At 41.0% G+C, this 20,242-nt stretch overlaps 1 protein-coding gene across 1 annotated transcript; it reads left to right on the top strand.

Annotated features, from left to right (window-relative positions):
- The first annotated feature begins 7,001 nt into the window (after positions 1-7,001).
- ppp2cab (protein phosphatase 2 catalytic subunit alpha b) lies at positions 7,002-18,229 on the top strand. Its single transcript, XM_034606903.1, has 7 exons — positions 7,002-7,370; positions 15,355-15,564; positions 15,676-15,849; positions 16,047-16,136; positions 16,418-16,579; positions 16,774-16,892; positions 17,430-18,229. The coding sequence occupies exons 1-7, from the start codon at positions 7,269-7,271 to the stop codon at positions 17,500-17,502; spliced, it is 930 nt and encodes a 309-aa protein (XP_034462794.1). The 5' UTR covers positions 7,002-7,268; the 3' UTR covers positions 17,503-18,229.
- Positions 18,230-20,242: the final 2,013 nt, after the last annotated feature.

The following is a 20,242-nucleotide window of genomic DNA, read 5'->3' as shown; positions in this document are numbered from 1 at the left end:
GTTGCTCCCTCTGTTTTTTAATCTACCATTTACTCCAAAACGCATATAAAACAATGCAGATGAAGGAAAACTGAAAAAACCTGTCGAAACAATGAATCTAAAAAGAGTAATAACATGAGTAAAAAAATAATAAAGCCTATAATGAGCCAATACATGGCAGAATTATGCACCACATTTCTTTTTCTTGAACAATTTTAATTAATTGATTTGTCTAATTTCATGTACAAGAAATTAATTCCCGAAGAACAATCACTCAAATATGTCTTATCTTGTCTTATCTTACTATGTCTCTATCTGTAGCAGATCAGCACTTAAAAGCTGCTGAATAAAGTGTCACCTTCTCCTCTGTTAATTCATCCGTCTCCTGCAGTCAGTCGATCTGTCTCCTCGTCTGTATTTGGAGCTTCACAAGGTTACACGGAGGGTAATGATCACATGACTGCACAATGCACCGGTGATGTAATGTTCTGTATCCCTGTATCCATGATAAGCTATTGTTACACAGCCAGGGAGTGATTTTTGGGGAGCGATGCACAAGGTGTCCCTGTCCCTCCCACCTGCTGCCTCCTCCTCTCCCCTCACGCTCTCATGAACAGTACCATCATCGTCCAACTTTCCTAAACAACCGATTTATCTTCATCTCGTCTGCTGCCGCATCACAAACACATGTCTCCGACGGTGTTGTTTACGAGCGGCTTCAGCCATTTTACCCCTGATTGCTTGGCATTGACATCAAACTGCATCTGCTTGCCTGGAATTAAAAAGGGCTTTTATCCCCAAAACTTCCTGGCACACGCAAATAATTATATATTTAGATGTTGATCATCAGCAGCAGCAGCAGCAGGTCCCAAATAGCTTTTACAACCAAACGGCCACAACAGACTGAGGCCTTCTAAAAAATCGCAGCTGTTTGATAGGTGGTGATAACAGCATCATGCATCCTGGTATCTTGGATGAGGTGTGTTGGAGCTCACGGTGCGTGTGGGGTGCCACAGTGCAGCTGAGAGTTGTGTGACTCTGGATTAAGCTCTTCCATTGTCCTGCCAGCCTTTGTCTCCTGTCTCTTCATGCAATGATGGTTTAACGTGTCATCACTTGCACAGCTAGGGAAGCCTATTGAGACAGCGCTGACAGACACGCATGTGGCAAAAAAAAGGAAAAAGGAGAGAAAATGGTCTATTCCTACTTTTATTACATTTATAGAAAATAATCTCAAAGGAACTCCTGATGCATCTTCAAATTAAATTCAGATCCCAGAAAGACAAAATACATTTTCTCATATTAGAAAGTTTGCGTCACCTTACTTTATTTTTTAATGTAATATATCTTTAATATGATATAATAATATATCATGTCATATGTAATAATAAGATAATAAGATAACACATTACTGTATAAGATATGATGTAAGTCAAATTAAAATAAAATAAACAGTGAGATAAATGAGCTGAAATACAACTGGGCTTCTTTCTAAAACCTGACAAAGAGACAACCTCCATAAAGGCCAGTCAGCCACATGATCAGGGTGAATAAAGTGCTGGCGTGTGCCAGGTTGGAAAGCAGCCCAGTGCGCGCTGGCCACCATGCAGGGCCACAACAATCAGACAGCTTGTTCCCGAAGTGATCGATGAAATGTTGATGTGGAAAACAACGATCCAGAGAAGGCTTATCATGATCTAAAATAAGCCGCAGGGTCACACGTTGAAGAGCCTTGAAACTTGATGAAGTAACTGCTCCTTATGATCCGGGAGGCAGGTGAAGTGTAATGTGGAAAACAGCATGACCCAATAAAAAACAACAATAAGGAACACACACATGACAACAGAGGCATACAATCAATAGAATGATCCATGCATTGGCACAGATCATTATCTGTGCCACTTATTCTTTCGAGGGTTGTGGGGCAGCAGGAGCCAATCCCAACCATGGAAAGATTGGCAGCATATCACAGGACCAACATATGCACACCTATGGATCATTTCAAGTCTCCTATTCACCTAACCCCAGTCTGCATGTCTTTGGAATGAGATGAGGTCGGAGTACCTGGAGAAAACCCACAAATACATTTTCAGAACATACAAACTTCACACATTAAGACCCCGGCAAACTTGAACTTGAACCAAGGACCTTCTTGCTGTGATAAGACATGGCCAACCACTGCACCACCATGTCATTCACCAAAAGAGTGGTCTGATATTTAAGTCAGAAAAAGTCGTGCCCAGCAGAAAAATCTGGTTCTGCAGCTACATTTAAGTCTGTTTTGATAAAGAAAAGAAATTAGTGATACACACATGCACACAAACACAAACACACACACACACACACACACACACACACACACACGCAGCTGTGGTAAGAAATTAGACTTGATTTCTTTTAAAATAGAATAGAAACAATATTGGATTCTGTTTTCATTTTGGTTTCAAAGGGAAAACATCCCCCCTCGCTGATCTATTACAGACATGATGACTGTAATCTGCAAGAAAACTGCTGTTCTAAAAGTAAAGTTAAGAAAGTAATCAGGCTTTTGACCTAACGGCTCCAAGCTGTATGAAGATAATAGCACTTTTCTCTGTCTATAACCTGTATCATCTCCACTCCCTGTGAGTCTCAGGTTGTTTGCCAGCAGCGGAGCATTAAAAACCAAAGGGCCTTCCCACCGTTTAATTTGAGCACATTGCCGGCTGCCGCCTCCGCTTGTCACCCTCTTTCATCTTACCTTGTGTTTCTCTGTTTACAAAGGAAGCTAACAGGTTTAATTGGAGAGAGGGAGATTATTAATTAACATGGTACTTGTCCCGGTGCATCAGCGAGCAGCTCTGAGAGGAAGAGACGAGCACATTCAGCCTTTGATCGTCGCTGTTGTTTGATGTGTGGAGAACGAGGCCTGCATTTTGAACAGTTGGCTTGATGTAGATATATATTTTGGCCAGGTTATAATCATATACATATGTGAAACCAGATGAAAGTATTCTGTGTGGTGTGTTGTTGTTCAGTTCAAACTGACGACTATGGCTTTTTTTCAGAGTTCACTCATTACAGAAAGACCCGTGGAAGCAGAAATCCTACAAACCCATCAACGTAAAACACAGGACTCAACATGAAAAAATAATGGAATAATAAATCAATAACGTGTCATTTGTTTGGCTTGATACTGTAACAGAGACAAAAGAAAGTTCAGGCTGGTATATTGAAAGTATCAGTACGTCCGGCATCATTGTTTTCCTTTATTTACTTTTGCCTCCACAGTGCTGGGGAAGTCTAAATGTGAATGTGCAATGTGTTCAAATAATAACAAGTGCTGATGGATTTTTAGGAAATTAAAAAGTGAAGTTGTGGTTTTATTATAGGGGTTATTTACAGACAAAGTCCATGGCCATGCAGACGAGCTGGTTAGCCATGTTTCCAGCTGTAATTCAAAAATAAGCTAACCAGCCTTAGTTTCATATTTAACCGCCTGATATAAAAGTTGAATCATTCTTCTCATTAAACTTTAAGATGTTCCCCAAATGTTGAACTACTCTTTTAAAAGGGAAACAAGCTCCATAACATAAACAATATAATCTGTGTTTGCAAAGTCGTGTTAATAGCAACAAACTAAGATTATATAAAATAAACTAATCCTTTATTAGTCACTCAATGGATAATGCAAGATAGTGCAAGTACACACAAGTAAGTAAGTAAAGATACAATATAAACACAAGGAAATATAAAAAATAGAAAGTGATATGTACAATGTAAACAGAGTATATACAATTTAACAGTATTGCACATAGCTTAAATCAATAGAAATCAGATTTAATCTATGAATCAGTAAATCGCAGCCATATTAATGTTTAAATTGAGTTTTACATTGTACTCCTTACGTCAGTCTCCTGCATATTAATAATAGGTCAGCTCCAGTTCTGGATCATGTTACTGTCTCTATTATGTGATTTTGTAGGTTAGGAAGATGAGCCAATACTCAAAGTGAATAATCCACTTGAGTATCATCCCCAGAGGAAACTTGCAGGGGCAGGGTGTGGTCGTATTTGTACCACAGTGTGCTGAGGTGAGGAACAGAACATCATCTGCACAGAATACATGTAATATCTTGTCAGCATGATCGAGTCGAGACAAAAGGAAATTATGTGTCAAGTCTTTTTATTTCTCCTGGAGAACAAGGATGAAAAAGAAATAATTTAAGCCCAATGTGAGGCTGCAGCGAATCTCAAAATAAAGACAAACTGTTGACAAAGGGGTTCTACATGTTATTCAAAAGCTATTTTTATCTGATAACACCGCCCCACACTGAGCGCCCTGCAAAAACTATTTTCTTTTACTGACTTTTGTTAAAATGTCTTTTTATATTCAAGGAAAGGCCTTTCTTTACAAGAAGTGATAACAGCGCAACAGCTTTTCACCATAAGAGCAAACGGTCAAAATGAGTCTGCATCTGGCTGCAGAGAGACCATTGTCATAAAAGGAAATCAAATGAGAGAGTCACTGAGGTGTAAAAATAGCCTGGAAACTTTCCTGCTACACTGAAACGTTTCAAAGAAGAGAGGTTGGATGTAGTGGACAGTTGCTTTGGAGGCCGGAACCGGCATTGATCTTTATTTTTGTCTCCAAAAATCTTATGAAAAGAACAAAACCAACAGTGTTAGTCCGTGACTACTACTCCAGCTTATTTGTCGCTGTCAGTCCATGTAAAAAGAGGATTTTCACATTCTATTTAAGGCTCAATAATTTCCTAAAACACCAGGGATGTGTAGTTTTTAGCAAATGCTGCACAACCAGTGGTAACGGGGAATGTGTAGGGAAAGATTAGAACTTTATCATTGAGGAACCCAATGCAATGGTGTGGCTCACTGAAGTGTTTTTAAGTTACTGGAGAATAACAGAAGTCTACATCCAGGGGGCATTGCAACAGCATAGGCAAAGCAGGGCCTCAAGCTGAGTACAGCTGATTTTAATGGTCCACAGCAGCAACAAATTTGTGAGATCCACCTAAAATTCCAAGATTGCCCCTGAACAGACGACTGCAACGCCACCACAGCCACGGTCGTCACAGATGTACCTTGGAAGGTGGTGGGGGTTGGCACTCAAACTTTACTACTTTACTATTAATCATGCACAGTATTATAATTTTGATGGTAAAAATTTGCTTGAATACTGGAATTATTTTTGATTGCCTATCTTGTGTTCCAGGGTGGGTCGTGTTGGTGGGGGTCCTTGTTGCCCGAGGCCCCTAAACTCCTCTGAAACACCCCTGTCTATAACACAGAGGAACACCCTGTACTAAACTCTGTATAAACTCTAACTATTTTTTGCACTGATTCCGGAAAAACTATACTATCTTTTTTTATTATGATTTATTATTAACCATGACTGGTTTTAACTCATCCTTTAGCTGAGGGAATGGAATCAGTTACTAATTTTATAATAAAACTAAATCAAATTACTGATTTTAGATCCAACATCTTAAATAACATAAAGGAAATGATGAACTGTGTTGAGTGGTGACTGAATAACTTATATTTGCGTCAATGAATAAACTAAACCTGCAGGATTTACAGGTGCGGTCTTTTATTTTGTTTACCTTCTGTAGGCTACATAACAGAGTGACATCATAGCTACGCCATAAACTCCACATGTTCCAGGGAGCGGTGAAGGACGTGGTGTGTGTGTGTGTGTGTGTGTGTCTGTGTGTGTGTCAGTAGCTTCTCCAATAAAACGTTGAGCCAGTAAAAGTGCAGAGGAAGCAGCCCTCTGCACCAATCACAGAGCTGCAGTCATCGCTCCGTCGTTGCTATTTGTGTCTAATGCTGATTCGTCAAGCTGAACATAATCCACCGCAGTTAAACCGGATGTGAGATCACAAAATGCACTCTTGACCGGCTGACATTCAAGTCTGCTTCAGGAAAATTAAAACTGTTAAATTATAACATCCAAGGACACAATCATTATATAAGGGATTTGCAGTTTATTTCCTCGTTTATTAAACTGATACATGTATTTTACAATTGTTTAAAGGGTCATCCAGCTCACGGTTCCTCCGGGTCAAAGAAATTCTACGATCACACAGAAACAAACAATTTTCTCCCCCAATGTAACTCTGTGATAAATCAGATTGCAGGGGCCTCGAATAGATAAACAATGTCTTGTTTATGGGATTCAAGAGGATGTGGGAGTTTTGGCCACTGTGTAAGCTTCAGGTTTGAAATAATTCTGAAGTAAACTAGTTAAAACTGATAGAAAAGCTGAGAGAACACCTGTCGGTATGTATGGCAGTTTTATAGGAGCTTGATCTGATGATTATCCAGATGCAGGGTGTTGTATCTGTATTTTATTTTCTGGGTTCAAAGTTTTGTCAGCCTATAATCAGCCTTAAGAGACAACATGAACACATCAGAACATTTCTGTCTGTTTCACACTTCACCATCCAGCCTGAAAATAGTAATCATCACATCATAGATATTGGACTTTTGTTGTTACTACAGGTGAAAAGGGATATTGTTTTATTGCCCAGCCATAATATAATTTTTTGATAAAAAAAAAAGTAATATCCTAAAATAAACTAGTTAAAAATAATACAAAAGCTGAGAGAACACCTGTTGGTATGTAGGGCTGTTTTATATGAGCTTTATCTGAAGATTATCCAGACGCAGGGTGATTATCCAGATGTTATTTTCTTGGTTCAAAGTTTATTTAATGAATAATCAGCTTTAAGAGACAGCATGAACGCATTCAAACATTTCTGTAAAATAGTAATCATCACATCATAGATATTGGACTTTTGCCGTTACTACAGATGAAAAGTGATATTGTTTTATTGCACAGCCCTAATTTAAGCTATTGATAAAAACAAATGTTATATCCTGAAATAAATAATGAAGTGATAATGTTATATTTCCTGCATGGAGGGTTGATGATCAGCTTTGGGGCCTTGTATCGCTCAACACATGGTAGTTGTGCAGCTGACGTGCTTTTATACTGAAGGTCCCAACCGGAGGAGCAGTGCGGTATCGCTCGGTGCCTCGACGCTGACTCACTTCAGGGCGGATCTCAGCCGCACGTCTCCTCCCCTCTGTCCGGCTCCAGCTCAGTCAAATCCCCGCGTCCTAGCAGCCAGAGCTCCATGCGTCTTCTGACCGGACAGCGACCAGCACCGTGCGTCTGAGGCCGCCCTGCGAGCTCCGGAAGACGGGCGAGAACCTCCGAGCGGAGTCCGACTCCTGACACAAGTGCAGCGGCAGAGAAACGCACTCTCGCACACACCAGCGGACATGGACGAAAAGGCGTTCACGAAGGAGCTGGACCAGTGGATCGAGCAGCTCAACGAATGCAAGCAGCTGTCGGAGGGACAAGTGAAGTCCCTCTGTGAAAAGGTGAGACACAATTCAAATAAAACACATTTGAAAACACACATTCCTCCAGCTCGACCTGGCGCCTCCTCGCCGCCGCCTCGCAGACTTTCTTAAAATGGCGTCCGGAGTGTTCGTTTCACTGCGCGCTATCTTTTGACGAGCCGTTAGCCTCCGCCTTTTAAAGCTAATCTGAGCTGTAGCCCGGTAGAACAGTCTGAAAGCCGAACCACCGGCTCAGTTCGTGGGGTTAGTGGAGGTGGAACCGGCGGTGAAGGGGTTCGGCCATACTTGCGAATTCAACCTGCATTTCCAGCCCTGTCACTGTGACCTGTGGCTGCGTTGGGCGGTAAAACTTCGAGTGTGGCCGCTTTAGTTCGTACTGTTTATTATGCTTCATGTTTTCTGAGGGTTGGTAGCTATGTGGTATTTAAAGATAAAAGGCTGAGGGGGGGGTTAAGGATACTCCAAATCCAAGGTTCGGTTCGGGGCCCCGGTTTTTGAGGGACGGTTCTGTTCATACCTCGGTTATTTGTTTGTTTTTTTACTTCACCAAAGAATAGGAAACGTGTGTGTCCGTGTGTCCCTGTCCCACAGTCACAAAGTCCAAGGTTCAATCTGTATATTTACAAAGTCTGGCCCAGTCCCTGCCCTCAAACCCAACACAGCTCAGTTCAATACAGTTCAAACACTGAAAAAACAGAGTGAACAAAAGTAATCTCTTCTGGGTTTTACTGCAGAGCTTCATAAACCCAACAACTCGGGAAGGTAAACAGACAGAGAAGCGTCCATGTTGCTTCAATAACACCAGCTATATACAAGATGATCAGGGCACTGGCGGTACCGTCAATAATCAAGTCGGTCATAAGCTGGCCGACAGCTCCAGGGACAACTCCAAAGGGGATAAACAATCCATCAGATGATTTCCTCCTGACTCCGACTTTAGAGACGAGGCGTCTGCTCCCGAGCGCCGACAACACGCAGACGTTACAATGCACTTTTGTTAAAGGTAAAATGGACGATCCTGTCTGACGACCACGCTCATTTTTCTGAAGCTTCTGTTCACTACTGTGTGTTGGTTCAGATTACGCAGGGTTGTGTTTGGATTGGTGTGTGATTGGACCCACACACAACAGGCTGCCCCTTTCTACTGTGATAGCGTGTAGGGGTTGGGCAGTGAGATGTGTAATGGGTCCATCTTCACATATTGCGAACCAAAACCGTGGACGTCTGGATCGTGATTTTGGTTTTGGTTGGAGAATTGTTAGTGGGTTGTCTAAAAGCAAAGTTTGGGGTCTCTAAACCTAAAGGGCTATGCCCCTATGTAGTGTGAAGCCAATTAAGGTCATATAAAGGCCTGTAGACATTAACTATACATTTAAACAAAGATGTTATGTACATTTGGCTGTATAGTCTCTATGGAAAGATGGATGACATGAGCTCCTCAAAAGTGAAGCCAAAGTGTCTCCAGTGGCTGGCTGTGCACTTCATTTCTGTGTGACAGGAAGTGGAGAGGCATCTTCCACTTTTATGTACAGTCCATGATTTGTATTGAGCTTCTCACAGGTAGTCAGGAAAGTTCAAATTGTCCTCTGACCCCTGCCCCCTCATCTAGGTTCTGATTTACCTGTGGAGCCAAATAGAAATGATGCTGACTCATTCATGAGGCAGTAAAGTGGTGAATTTTTAAACCTCAACATGACTTAATTGGTCTTCATATGAGTGTCAACCCTCACCTCTAACCCCTTGTTAAACCTGTGCCCTCATTTCTGGTTTACCTCCATGTTTTAGGATGTTTGACAGGTCACTCGATCAGGGAAACAAGGGAGACAAATGCATGCAAAGTACTTTAAGACAAGAAACAAAGTTGACCAACTAACGGTCATTTAATTTATTTGATGCCAATACTTTCCCTGTGATGCTTTTGTTTGTGTGATCACAGAGTTGTGTTCAGATCATTGTTGTTTTGATGGTGGAACTTTGTTATGCAACTGTTTCACTTATTATAAAACATGCAGTCTTCTCTGTAACCATAATATTCTTGCTCTGTTTCCTAATTTGGCTGAACAGCTGATTCTTAAGGCCTCTCTGGTCTGAGCCAGAGCTTAACCACAGTCTTTCTTTAATATCCCTTCTATGCAGACTACCTGCTGATTTCCAGCTCAAGATGTCTGGACTTGACTGACGTTTAGCTCTAAAACAGAACTTTATCGTCACAAAAATGCTGCGTTGCTTTCTAGATTTTTATTTCTGTATCTTTTGCAACACTTTATTAAAACCAAATCCATTTATCTGATGGTTTTGGTTTTCTACAAATTCCTAAACCTCTAAATCAAAGTGAACTACATATTGTTGCTCCCATGTGTCGTGGTCTAAAGCTGCTGCTAAATTTTTCTAGTTTTTCTTAAATTCAATCAACAGTTAAGTTAAACCCTGACATTTGCCAGATAGCTTTTGCATTCTATAGTGCAGCTATAAAAAGGACACACAAAGTAGAACCCACTACCATGTTTGGAGTGCCATTCAGTGAAGGTTAAGGGCGCGCTATTATCAAGTGGCTCATTAATCCCAGCGATTATTTCCCTTTTTTTCTCTCGGCTCTGAGATGGTCGCTTACAGAAGTTCAAAATGCATCATTCAGCCCTGTTTTTCCCATGTGGATCCTCTCCATGGGGAAGGGTGGTAGTGTAGTGCTGCGGCATCTGCTCAAAAAGTAAAACCAGTAAAACTGTGGGCGTAGTTCTCATCTGTGATGGATCATTAGGAACACAGTTTGACTCGTGGGCCCTGTGAACAGTTATTCGTTATAAATCGGATGATAAATGAGCACAATCAACAAGCCACACAAATGATGTTCCTCTTTCCTCCCGCTTGTCACCATTTCCTCCCTAATGCAGCAAAGTGCCATAAAAGTAGTCGAGAGGAAAAGGGAAAGCTACATGGTTTCCTCCCTCCCCGGGGCTGTATCACTGTCACAGCTCATGAGCTCTGCTGCTTCCAAACCACTGTCTCCTTGCATTCATCCATCCCCCTGTGCATTTTTTTTATATATTCAGCAAAGATGCACCTACACAACACAACCCCCCACATGGATGTAAAAATAGCAGAGGAAATGATTGATTGTGTGTTGCATCACCAACACTATCAGAGCCTTTGCTGCTGAGGGGATCCGAGTGTGTGTGACTCAGGATAACACTGCTCGCTGTGACTGTGAGCAGCTGTCTCTGTTTTGAGATGCACGAGGGTGTGGAGGAATGAAATCTGCTGTGCAATCTGTCCTCAGTCTTTTCATTGTTGCTTTATAGCTATTTCAGAAAAGGCGGAACATGGCAGAGTATCTGTTGTCGAGCACGAGGGGACAAGACTTACAAGCTTTATCGAGCGCTTTGTTGGAATCAGTGCAGATTTTTCAGGTTTTTAGCTTTGCTCTCTCACGATGGTATTACAGAGTGGTGATGTCATCTGCTTAATCAGTATTATCTTGAAATTAAGAGTCTGCAAGCAAATTAAATGCATCACATGTCCTTCATCCTTTTAAAAATAAACCTTTTTATAGTTACATAACCATTCAGACATTGTTTTATCTTTGCTCATTTCATGCACCATGCACTAACCATTTAGACGAGGTCTAATTCATTTCTCTTGTGTTTTGTAAATCATCAAGTGGAGATCACAAAATGCTTGACACAAAGAGCTTATAATTTACAGAAATGGGACAACAACATAAACAGGAAAATGTCAAGTTAAACAGCTCATGAAATTGTGATTTTCATCTCAGTTCATTCTCAAACAAATGTCATTTGACATCAACTGAAATGTGTCCGAATGATTTAACAATTTGGTTATGTGGCGTCAGTTGGCCCACTTCATGAAGCTGATGACCTTTGTCTGATGCAGCTCGTCAGGACAGCAAATGAAAATTTGTTTAACTGATGACACAATTTTACTCAAACAAAGTTAGTCATAAAGACTTAGATTTAAATTATGGTTTGTTGCATAAGTGATGTTTGTCAATATGATGAGAGTTTGCCTTTCACATATAAAGAACACAGCTGGAGATTGTCCAGGTCAGAACACAGGACACCGTAAATTGTCTGGAACTTTTAGGCAAGAAGTGGAACTTGGGTGGAGCATGCAGGAGGCAAAACATGATTTATAAAATCCATTGTGGAAATCATGTTTTTTCTTAACACAGTCTCTGTTCATTAAATGAAAAACACAGAAAAAGATAACCCCAAAAATTAGTGATGCTCATAAGGTTGTCGTCCCTGCAAAATTCAAAAACTGGTAGTAGAAAAGCTGATGACGAACACTGATCATTTAGCTGCTCGTGGTGCTCATTTCCACTCGGATTGCTATGCTGTTGTCAGGAAGATGCATAATATTTAACTTCCATAAACATCACGAATGAGGTCATCCTTTGTGGTTGTAGTTTTGCCTGGTTGTCGAGCATAAGTCGCCTCTAGGAGAACCTTTGGCTGCAATTAACTCACTTTAATGGGATTATATTGTGGCAGCCAAGAAAATGCTGACTTGAGTTCTCAGCACTCGACTAAGCAGTTTGTCGTCTCATGTCTTCGGCATAATAGTTAGAATCTGGATTGAGGTTCCCTCCCAGCAGCCTCTCTGGAATTATTGCCACACAGTAGTTTGGGTGAGGTGCTTACGTAACATTCACGTCATCTTTTCTTATTCATTGCTGCTCTGGCATCCACGGAATGAGGTGTGACCTGCCGCCCTGTGAATAACGGCTCTCTCACACAGTTTTGAGGTTGTTATTATTAAATCCCAGTTTATGAGTTATGAAGGAGGTCTGGTGTCAGAAGCAGATTTCATTAGTCTACTTCCTCTAGTGTTATGTAATATTTTCAGAGCGAACTCTGAACCTGGGTGTGTCACTTGACAGTTAACTCTCCCTTATCACCAACATTACAGCAACAACCTGTTCCTGTAGATACATGCTGCACAACATCAGGAGAATACCTCCCCCTCTCACTCAGAAGGGGGCACAGGTTCTGGTCCAGGCAACAACAACATTGAGGTTTTCATTAAAGATAGTTTGTCAGTTGAGCCAATTTAAGACACAGGTGACACCTTATGCGTCATTGAACATATTACTCATACTGTTAGTTTGAGGTTGCACAGCTGTCAGCCATAAACTGTCATGCACTGGCAGAGCAACTTTTAGAGGATGCCTTTTAAATTAGGGGAGGAAGAGATTGCACCTAAGGATATTGAATTTGATTGGGTAACTACTTTTTAAGTGTGGTATGTTTCTCTTGTGAGTTCACTTATCTAAATTTAAATTGACTTAGATCAGAGGATTCTTAATATTTCCACCCGAAGAAATAGGGATTTGTTTGGAACAATAGGAATTGGGGAATTCAGTTTTATCACACTTTGCATTATCTGAAGGCACTTTACAGAGTAAGCTTGAGACCTAACAATACTAGAGAGAGAAACCCAACTGTTCCCATAGTGAGCAAACACCGAGGGAGACAAAATAACTCTTAGCAGGAAAAAACCTCGGACAGAACTGGACTCAGTCGGCTGTCTGCCTTGACCGATTGGGTTGAAAAGAGCGAAAGTGGGGAAAGAGTTAAGCACCAGGAACAGTAGTGAAACATTTGTTTTAATTTTACTAAGTCTTTATGTGGGGGAACAGTATCCTGGCTTAATTGGTATCGGAGAGTTTTTATTCCCTGATATCGGCATCAGCCCCCAAAAATCCATTTCAGTTGAGCTCAAATCCAAATCTACCTCTGTTTCTTAGCCTTCCTTACATTTTCCACGTGTAATGCTCAATTCGGTTTAATCCATGTCATACTTTAAGGAAGTTGAGGGTGTTTAAAATAATGAATAGTGAGGAGGATCACAGACATACTGACCCAACCCACTTAAAACATGTTTATTTTCCCTCCCATATCACTGAGTAATGAGGAGAGGGGGGAAATGGGCAGATGAATCGCATTGCTTACCCACTTTAAAAGTGTGTAGAGTATTCTCTGTGGCTTAGAAACTCAGATGCTTTAAAGTTTGAATCCCTGGTCAATCTGTTACCCAGGGCCAGTCACTGAAAGGCCTCCTGTCACATGTTAGTAAGGGCACATGGAGGGTGTGTGTATGTATCTCTGTGTAATATAGGTCAGCAGTGCTGCAGTCCTGTCCTGGTCACGCTGGGTCTGTCTCTCTGTCCCATCGGCTGTGGTGACAGGTCGACTTCTGCACTTGGTCAGTGACCGTTCATCCTGATCACATTTGCTTTTTAAAGGAGTCGATGTTGAACGATGGCAGGAGCTCAACATTTTCCAACAATATTACTGGAAGTAGGCACGTACTTGCCCCAAAACAAAATCTGCAGTTTTATGAAACACGCATGACACAACAACCTTGGCTACTTGTGATTGGTCTCTAGAACCACCCACCAGTAACACTTGAAAATTGCTTCAGGATAAAAAGCTGGCGTGTCTCTTGACCACCTCCCTCCCTCGTCATGCCTGCTCAGAGCACGTCTCTCTCTCTCTCTCTCTCTCTCTCTCTCACTCTCACTCTCTCACTCTCTGTCTGTCTGAGCTCCGTTTGCTCCCAAGCTTCTTAAAAGAGCTCATCCAGCTGACCGACCCCCTGAGTCAGACCAGGCTGCCAAACTCGACTGATTCCAGGAATAGGTCTTGTTGTGGGTTGCCAGATTTAGTATTAGGAAAGCTTTTGGATATTTTTAGTTCATTACGGGGAAGTCTTGAGAAACACCCATTTGAAAATTACTTTAAAAACTTTAGCTCTCCCTTTTTTAAAGAGGCCAGAAGTTCACTTTTCACACTTAATGAAATTCTACCATGCAGTAAAAAATCCAAGTGTAAAAATTTATAATAAAAATGTATGTATAAATAATTATATAGCTCTTTATTTAACAAAGTTACAAAGTACTTAAAGTAGAAATGACACCAGACAGATAGAATGAGAATAAAACAATGGAGCATTAGCAGAGAAAATAGATCACAGACACACTGTCCACATTAGTACAATACTTAGCAAAGTGAACATTGTCCTCAGCGTTTGGGCCATTGAGCAATGTCCTTCTCTGGCATTTGACGGATTGTTGATATAAACTTTATCGCCATCTACTTACAAAACCCTCTACATATTCAGTGTTTCATCAGTGTGCGACTGCTTACAACAGTAACAGTGTTTTCTGTAAAAGCACCGCTCAGCTCTAGGCCACATACTGAGTCATACACTTCTTAATTTAGATGTACTGTTTGGTGTAGGGGCTGCCACCGCCCTCCGAGCTGTAGCTGAGTCCTCTTAACGCAATAATCAGACTGAACTGAGTGTTTCATCCAAAAACACCAGCAAATGCCCTCCACTCTGTCCTCTGCTTTTTGGAGCGTCGCTTTAATTGATTTTAGGAAATGTTGCACTGCAACCAGAGCTGCCTTTCCAAGTGCTGCAAGGCAGGCCCACAGGAAACTAGATAGACACACACATACACACAGAAGGTAGGGGCTTATTTCCTTGGAGAGATTATGGTGGTGATGTTGGGGGTTGTGTTGCAATCAATGTGTAGCATCTTAATGCAGACCCCCCCCCCCCCCCCCCCCCTCCCCTGGAAGCTGATGTGGAAACTGTGTTGAGAAGACAGGCAGGAAATTGTCCGTTCCTGAAATAAAGATGAGAACAAAGAATGAGATAGAAAATAACTGTAGAACATGTGATTAGGCAGCACGATCACATGGATCCTCCTGCATTCGAATGAGCAGAGCACTGTAAGGCAGCACACGTTACATAAATTGTGGAAAGTGAAATGTCAGGTTATTGATAACATGATTACTTAATGCGTTATGTGTGCTATTATGTAAGGCATGTTTTATATAATGCACCATATTGATTTGGGGATGTTTTAAGCTCCCCTTGTTTTGTTTGTATGCTCTTCAGTTCTCCTTTACCTTTTTTAAATCCACGAAACACATATTTATATTTGTGTATGTTTTTTTTTTTTTTCCTTCAGGCAAAAGAGATCCTGACCAAGGAGTCAAATGTCCAGGAGGTGAGATGTCCGGTGACTGTGTGCGGTGACGTGCACGGCCAGTTCCATGACCTTATGGAGCTGTTCAAGATTGGAGGGAAATCTCCAGACACAAACTATTTGTTTATGGGAGACTATGTGGACAGAGGTTACTACTCTGTAGAAACCGTCACTTTACTAGTATCACTTAAGGTGAGTTAAAAAAAGGCCTACCACTTTTACTTGTCCAAAAACTGAAACTTGATATGGATTTTAAGTAGAAAAAAATATATAAATTAATATACATCTCTGCTCATGTTTCAGGTACGCTTCCGGGAGCGCATCACAATCCTCCGAGGGAACCACGAGAGCAGACAGATCACACAAGTATACGGCTTCTATGACGAGTGCCTAAGGAAATATGGTAACGCCAACGTTTGGAAGTACTTCACAGACCTGTTCGATTACCTCCCCCTCACTGCCTTGGTAGACTCTCAGGTGAGAATACTCGTGGGTTGGTTTCACAGCTATAAATATGGACAGTGCAGCGACTGGACAGGAGTTATGTTGCTCTGACGAATTAAATATTTAAAACTGTCGGTTGTGGAAATTTTGGTTTGATGGAAAGAATGTGTGATGGATTCAGAGGCTGGCGGTCGGTGTGAAGTACTCAAAGTTTCTTCTTGTCCTTCCAGATTTTCTGCCTTCATGGAGGCCTGTCACCGTCCATAGATACATTGGATCACATTAGAGCACTGGATCGTTTACAGGAAGTGCCACATGAGGTAAAATCAATACTTCAATGTGTCTAAACTCTTCAAACACAAGGTTTTATAAGCTTCAGGGTTAGGATCATCAGAATGATGTACAATAGAACAAAGTATTAAACAGGATTCTGTCGTCAGCAAATGTTTGCCAGTAAAAGCAACTTGATCATGACCAGTTCTAATTTCTTTATAATTCAATATATTAGCAGAGTAGGTAAAACATGATGGTGGCTGTTCAGGTAATTAATAACAGGACCGTGTGTCCTTGCTAACATCCTCCTCTTCTTTGTCCTCCACAGGGTCCCATGTGTGACCTGCTATGGTCGGACCCTGACGACCGCGGTGGCTGGGGCATCTCTCCTCGAGGAGCTGGCTACACTTTTGGTCAGGACATTTCTGAGACCTTCAACCACGCCAACCGCCTCACGCTGGTGTCCCGTGCCCACCAGCTGGTTATGGAGGTGTGTGTCTGAATAATCACTCAATCAAGTGGCTGCTACAGTTTATGGATTTCTCAAACTACCACCTCAAAACAAAAGCATGTACAGTTACACCACCATCTCATGCTGATTTTAATAACATGGTGTACAGTTTGGATTTGCATTGTTGCAGTGCTTCATACATCTCGAGTGAATAATGCATCTGCTTCCCCCAGGGTTACAACTGGTGCCATGAGAGGAACGTGGTGACAATATTTAGTGCTCCCAACTACTGCTACCGCTGTGGCAACCAGGCAGCTATCATGGAACTAGACGACACTCTCAAATACTCATTGTAAGTATATTTTTTAAAAACTGGAGTTGGTGCATGCAAGTCTGTGCACTTGTTGAAGCAGGACTCTCGCGAAAGGCTTTGCTAAATTCAATCCCCTTTTTCCACTGGTCAAAAAACCCAAGAACGTCCACTAACATCTGGCTTTTGTGTACAATGGGAATTGATTCAATTGGCATTACCTCCCGGATCATATGACTACCGTAGAATGTGACACCCGGCTGAACACGCTAATTTGGCAAGACGGGGAGGTGACAGCTTCTCAAGTTTCGATGTGTTAGTGACGTCAAACATGAAGCACTGGGGGCGGTGTCAAACTCCTCGACTGCCAATGGGAAAGGAGTCAATCTCCCTTTAGCAGGTTAACCATGTTTTACAAAAACTGCACATTATCACTGATTTTGGTGTAAAAGATGAATCATTATGTGAATATTGATGTCAGAGCTTATATGTTTTATGCTTAGATTGCGTAACCTGAAAATAATTGGTCAGCCAATCTTATGTTTTTTTTTTTCTGCTTTTATTCCCTCTTCTTACCAGCTTGCAGTTCGATCCTGCGCCTCGCAGAGGGGAGCCTCATGTCACTCGCCGCACGCCAGATTACTTCCTGTAAACTCCGACCCTTGTACAGTCAAGTCCAGTATTGCCATGACTTATGACCTTCAACTGATAACAACATGAACGAGGAAGGGGAGGGGGGGAAACTGTGGGCGGGCTACACAGCAGTGCACATTGTATATCCACACAAAGACCTATTTAAATATTTAGCAAAAAATAATGTCTGTGTCTATGGATGGACCAAAAGGTGTGTGCCATAATCATTACAATATTCATTGCTGAGGACTTGTATTGGGGGAAGAAAAAAAAAAAAAAAAAACTCCCTCTATGTAAAAACAGTGATGTTTGATTTCCTGATCCTTTACCCGTGTAGCTGCCTGAAGGCTCAGAGGTCCAAGACAAAAAAAATATGCTCTTTCAAATGCGGCTGTTTGAATCCCACATGCCATGGCTTCTTATATTCAGGAGATCTGAACGTGATCTGTTTGCACTTTTGTAAATTTAATGTATCATATGTCAAAAGAAAAGATTTCACACTACGGATGTTTTTTTGTTTTTTTGATTTTTATTACAAATAAAGCCCCCATCAGGCAAGTTTTACACAAGGTTTCCTTTTGTCCTGTGAAACTTTGAAGCAAAACCCTTCTTATGCAGTTACCTAGCTTGGTGTATATGATTGACAGATGATGGAGTGTCCATCCACATCATCTCAACTCCCTCTGAACTACAGAGTCTGTATTAACCAAACCATTTGAATAATAAAGACGAAGGTGGTTCCTTGATGTGAATGAGCTGTTTTTTCTTTTTTTTTCGTTGCTGAAATGCTGCCCTGAATGACTGGAGTCATTCAGGGCTATGACCTGTAATTCATTTAGAATGAAACCAAATGGAAGTCAGCCAGGTCACCAGCCAGCGAGGACGTCAGCTGCCTGTGCAGCATCGCAGGAATTAGTTCAGGATGTGTGTTGATAGATTTGAACACTGAAGGTCGACATGGTTTAACTGTTTTTGTGACCACACTGTCACACCTAGCTACCTATGAACACTTCCTCTATTGAGGAAAAGTTACATTCTTACGTCCCACACAAAACACTCCCAACATCTAGCACCAGTTTGTGTTTTGCATTAATGTGGGATGATGCTTTGACACTAAATTATTAGGTTTTTTTTATCCACTTGACTATTAAAACTACATAATTCTCTATCTTGAAACAGTTACTTTTAAGAAAACCATGTATGTAGAATTAGTCTGAATGTTATCTTGGTCCAGATAATGTTATCTTCTATTTAATGTTTGAGGCCATACCATACACATACACTCCATACAATTATTTTCCTCTGCAGCTGTATATTATGTAAAACAAAATAACTGTGGCTGAAATACACTTAAAATTTTGATGTATTTATGGTGATGGAAAAAGGTGATGCAACATATCTGAAATGGGAGAGAAGGATTTCGAGGATCACTTGAAAGCTCCATCGAATCAGCGAGAAAGGTGGGAAAAGGCGCCACCCCATGGATAAATGTATCACTGCATTACATTACATTATTATGCAGAACCTTTAAAATAACGAGACAAGTTTCAATTAATAATAAATTAATCCAGATATAGTGATGTAAGGTAACTAAGTACATTTACAAAAATACTGTACTTTAAGTAAAAAAAATTGTTACTTAACCTGAGTATCTTAAATTTCTTTAATCTCTACTCCACCACCTCAGAGAGGAATATCGTACGTTTTACATTATTCCAAAAGCTGGAGTGTTTCCAGATTTCAAGCCATGTTTTCTTGAAAAGGAGACAGAAAACTCACATATCTCAAATATGAGTCTGAGAACTTTTCCACAAGAGGTAAGTGGAAAGTATTTTTGTAACCAAGGTTAATGGACCATGTAATGTTTCTTTAAACGATATATTCTCAGAAGCTAACAAGCATCAGCCTGCCTCTTATTGTACAGCGTCTCCATTACTGATCAGTCCACCTCCAAATTATAAAACTCCTGCTTGATGCTACGTTAATGTAACTTGTTTAAACTCCTTTATCGTGTAGTAAACAGCAAAATGTGCTCTTCTTGTACTTGCTTCCATGGCTGGATGAGGCTGTGCTAGCAGGCCTCCCCCTCAGTGCACGGCCTCCTCGGCCTCTCAGCCTCCCCCTGAGGGCTATAGCTTTTTAAAAAATGTTTAAATTAAATGCCAACAAACAAGGCTCATTCCTGATTTGTTGTTCAAACAATTCAGTCTCAGGTTAAGTGAGAAACAAACGTGTCGGCCTACAAATTACATGAGAGCACACGAGGAAAAAAAACATTTAAACACAGACAAAACCAAATAAACAAAAACAGAAATGGTTGTATCTCGTATTAACTTATCTGGTAATGAAAGCAGCCTAAGAACTTTTTTGTGTTTGACAAATTTCAGTTATTTAAATAAAAGTTTTAACTCACCCTTAATATACAACATGAATAACTGCAGATGTATTATTCTTCATGCACTGACCCTACATAGACATTATTTAATATACAACATGAATAACTGTAGATGTATTGTTCTTCATGCACTGACCCTACATAGACATTATTTAATATACAACATGAATAACTGCAGATGAGTCACTGCTGCAGTTTTGCATTTCGCCTGAAGTCCTGGCTGAAGTAAAAGTGAAACCAATGTGAACGGTTCATAGAGGCCAAACCGTCTGCTTCTTAGTTAGGTTTCTCCAGTATTTACCACATTTATGGAAGAATCGACCTCTACACTGTCATTTTCACGTGGATTATTCTGATGGAAACA

This window comes from Hippoglossus hippoglossus, chromosome 14 (assembly GCF_009819705.1).
Source record: "Hippoglossus hippoglossus isolate fHipHip1 chromosome 14, fHipHip1.pri, whole genome shotgun sequence".
Taxonomy (NCBI): domain Eukaryota; kingdom Metazoa; phylum Chordata; class Actinopteri; order Pleuronectiformes; family Pleuronectidae; genus Hippoglossus; species Hippoglossus hippoglossus.
Note: the sequence above shows the minus strand (reverse complement) of the source record. Positions and strands in the feature narration are given on the sequence as shown.